Genomic DNA, 2,471 nt, shown 5'->3' with positions numbered 1-2,471 from the left:
TCGACTGAATCCTTTCGCTTGTCGGCCGACGTCCAACTTGCCTTGCGAAGAAGAAGGAATCTGACGGTAATATCAGTCAGGTTGCCGGTCATTCAATGCTGACATGCCGCCGGCGGCAGTCGAGCTGTGTATACATCTACTCTACTCTGTGGGTTTGGCGGTTCTTGTTGTCTGGTTTTATTATTGGACAAACATAGTAATGCCGTGAGTGGTCAAGGCAGGGCCATGACATCAATCAACCTCTGTAGGTGTGCTGCGTTATAACTTATGGGTGTGTTGCGGCAGACATGGGTATCCCAGATCGATGTCGGCAAGGGATGCCAAACTAGCCCATCCTCTGCTCGTTCTGTGAGGAGCCGAAAGGTACGCGAGGTTCGAGTATTGCCAGCACATCCGTCTGACATGCTGCCCGCTGTGCGTAAAAGTATGTCGGCAAGTCCGTTTGCGAATCTTTAGGAGAATAGCCGGCAGAAGATCGAAGACAAGGCACAACGCTCTCTGTCCCTTACTGCAAAGCGTTGTAGAGTTGTTTGATAAGGTCTCAGTTCTCGCGAGGGAGCATCTCGGCCGCCACGAGGCCCACGCCCCATTAGCTTGTAGTAAATTTAGAATAGTTTTGGGGATTTAAACTGGAAGATGAGAAGAGGGAACAAAACAGACCAGCCCTTTCCCGGTTTGAACACATCTCGCAGTCGGGCAGCCTTGCTGCGTGCGTGATTTCTTAAATCTGAATGAAGCCAGCCAGTCAGGCTCCTTTGACAGCCCCCATGCAAGACCCGCGACGGGGTTTGGCGAGAAGACCAAGGAACAGTGGTGAAGAGTCAAAGGCTTCAAGCAAGAACCAGACTAGCCTTGGACAGCAATTTTTTTTGAGACTCTTGGCCAGGTCTTAGACGAGCTGGCCAAGGGCCCCGCAGATTGGCATCTAATAAGGACCAGCAGCACAGAGTTGTTCAACATTGACCACGATGATGATGGCGATGACGATGGCGATGATGATGGCGATGATGGCGATGATGGTGATGATGGTAGTGACGGTGATGACGGTGATGATGATGATGATGATGATGATGATGATGATGATGGTGATGATGATGGCGATGGCGACGTCTACGGCTGGTCACACTTGCAATCTTGAAAGCTACAACCGGGTGACGACCTCGAAGATTCGAGGGCCAATGCGCACATGCATGCACCCTTCAGACTGCTATTGAAAAATCTCGCCATGGAGGGAACAAACCACACCATGGCCGCCATTGAGGATCCACTATCCCAAGTACCCGAGTCCGTACGGAGAATAAGGGCAACTAATTTATTACTTAACTACTCCAGTACGGAGTACGGAGCAGTTGGAAAGAGTATTTTCAGTTCTGTTTCCAAGGTTTAAGCTTCCAATGCTGCCTACTTGTACTTGGACGTACCAAGAACCTAAGTACCTACCTGGTAGCCCCATGCAGAGTACGTACTTATTTTTTCTCCTTCGCGACCAAAGCAACTCGACGCCTGCCAGCGTCTGGAATGGGAGAGAGACCGACGACTGACGACTGACTGGTGCCCGGAGTCATTGCCAGATTGCCAGATTGCGAGATTGCCGCGAAAGCCCAGAACACGTCGCGGGGCCGGCTTGAGTCTGGTGCCTCGATGTCAAGTTGCCCACCACGATTTGAGGGATGGTAGACAGACAAGGGAGGCATGGGCATCCTTGCCACAGACTTGCAAAGTCGACAGCCAAGGAGGCTCCCGCCTTCCCTGCAATCTTGCCACAAAGTACGGAGTACGTAGTACCAACTAGCACAACGCAGCCTTGGGATTGAGCCTCGTTGTTTTGCGTCGTCCATGATCGACTGCACCTCACACACACACAGCCTGGGCGGCTGGGTCGAGATACCGACGCACCGTCAATACTCAGGATACAACAAAATCGGCGCAGACAGCCACATTGCCTACATAGTCCACCCCGTAGATACTAGATAGGCAGGCAGGGAGCTACTACCTACTTATCAATTGATATACATATTCGTGTACAATAGCCAAAGTAACTTACCTATGTACCGAGTACGTACACACTTGGGTGACAGGGGTCTACGGTGGTCCGGCCGACCCTCTGCAGCGAGCGCTCGTGCGAAGCACTAAAAGTTCGTCCCAGAAGACAGACACGGACATTCTGGACGTCTTACTATCAATTGATCTGGGCATCGTGGCGACACAGCCCAGACGAGCCGATGAGGCGCCTGGCGGCCCACATGCTAGGGAGACACGGGCGGCGGACGACGCAATGAAAGGACATGTCCAACTCCCATTCGAGAACACGGCAGGAGGCCACACACATCCACGCCGAGCTGCCAGGATGTCTGAGAAGGCCAGGATCTCACGACTCCCCGAGTTGGTCCACCCGACGCCCAACCCAGAGCCGCTGCCGCCCTTTATCAGTCCCTGTTCCAAGTCAGGCTCGTGTGTCGTGTGTCGTTTTT

General features: G+C 52.7%; 1 protein-coding gene across 1 annotated transcript; it reads right to left on the bottom strand.

The window, feature by feature from the left end:
• Positions 1 to 925: 925 nt before the first annotated feature.
• On the bottom strand, positions 926 to 1,257 carry MAM_02494 (uncharacterized protein; the record flags this gene model as incomplete). Its single annotated transcript, XM_040821293.1, has 2 exons — positions 926 to 1,110; positions 1,197 to 1,257. 2 exons carry the CDS (start codon positions 1,255 to 1,257, stop codon positions 926 to 928), a joined length of 246 nt encoding a protein of 81 aa, XP_040680707.1.
• Between the last annotated feature and the right edge of the window lie 1,214 nt (positions 1,258 to 2,471).

This window comes from Metarhizium album, assembly GCF_000804445.1.
Source record: "Metarhizium album ARSEF 1941 chromosome Unknown scaffold_4, whole genome shotgun sequence".
Classification (NCBI taxonomy): Eukaryota; Fungi; Ascomycota; class Sordariomycetes; order Hypocreales; family Clavicipitaceae; genus Metarhizium; species Metarhizium album.
Note: the sequence above shows the minus strand (reverse complement) of the source record. Positions and strands in the feature narration are given on the sequence as shown.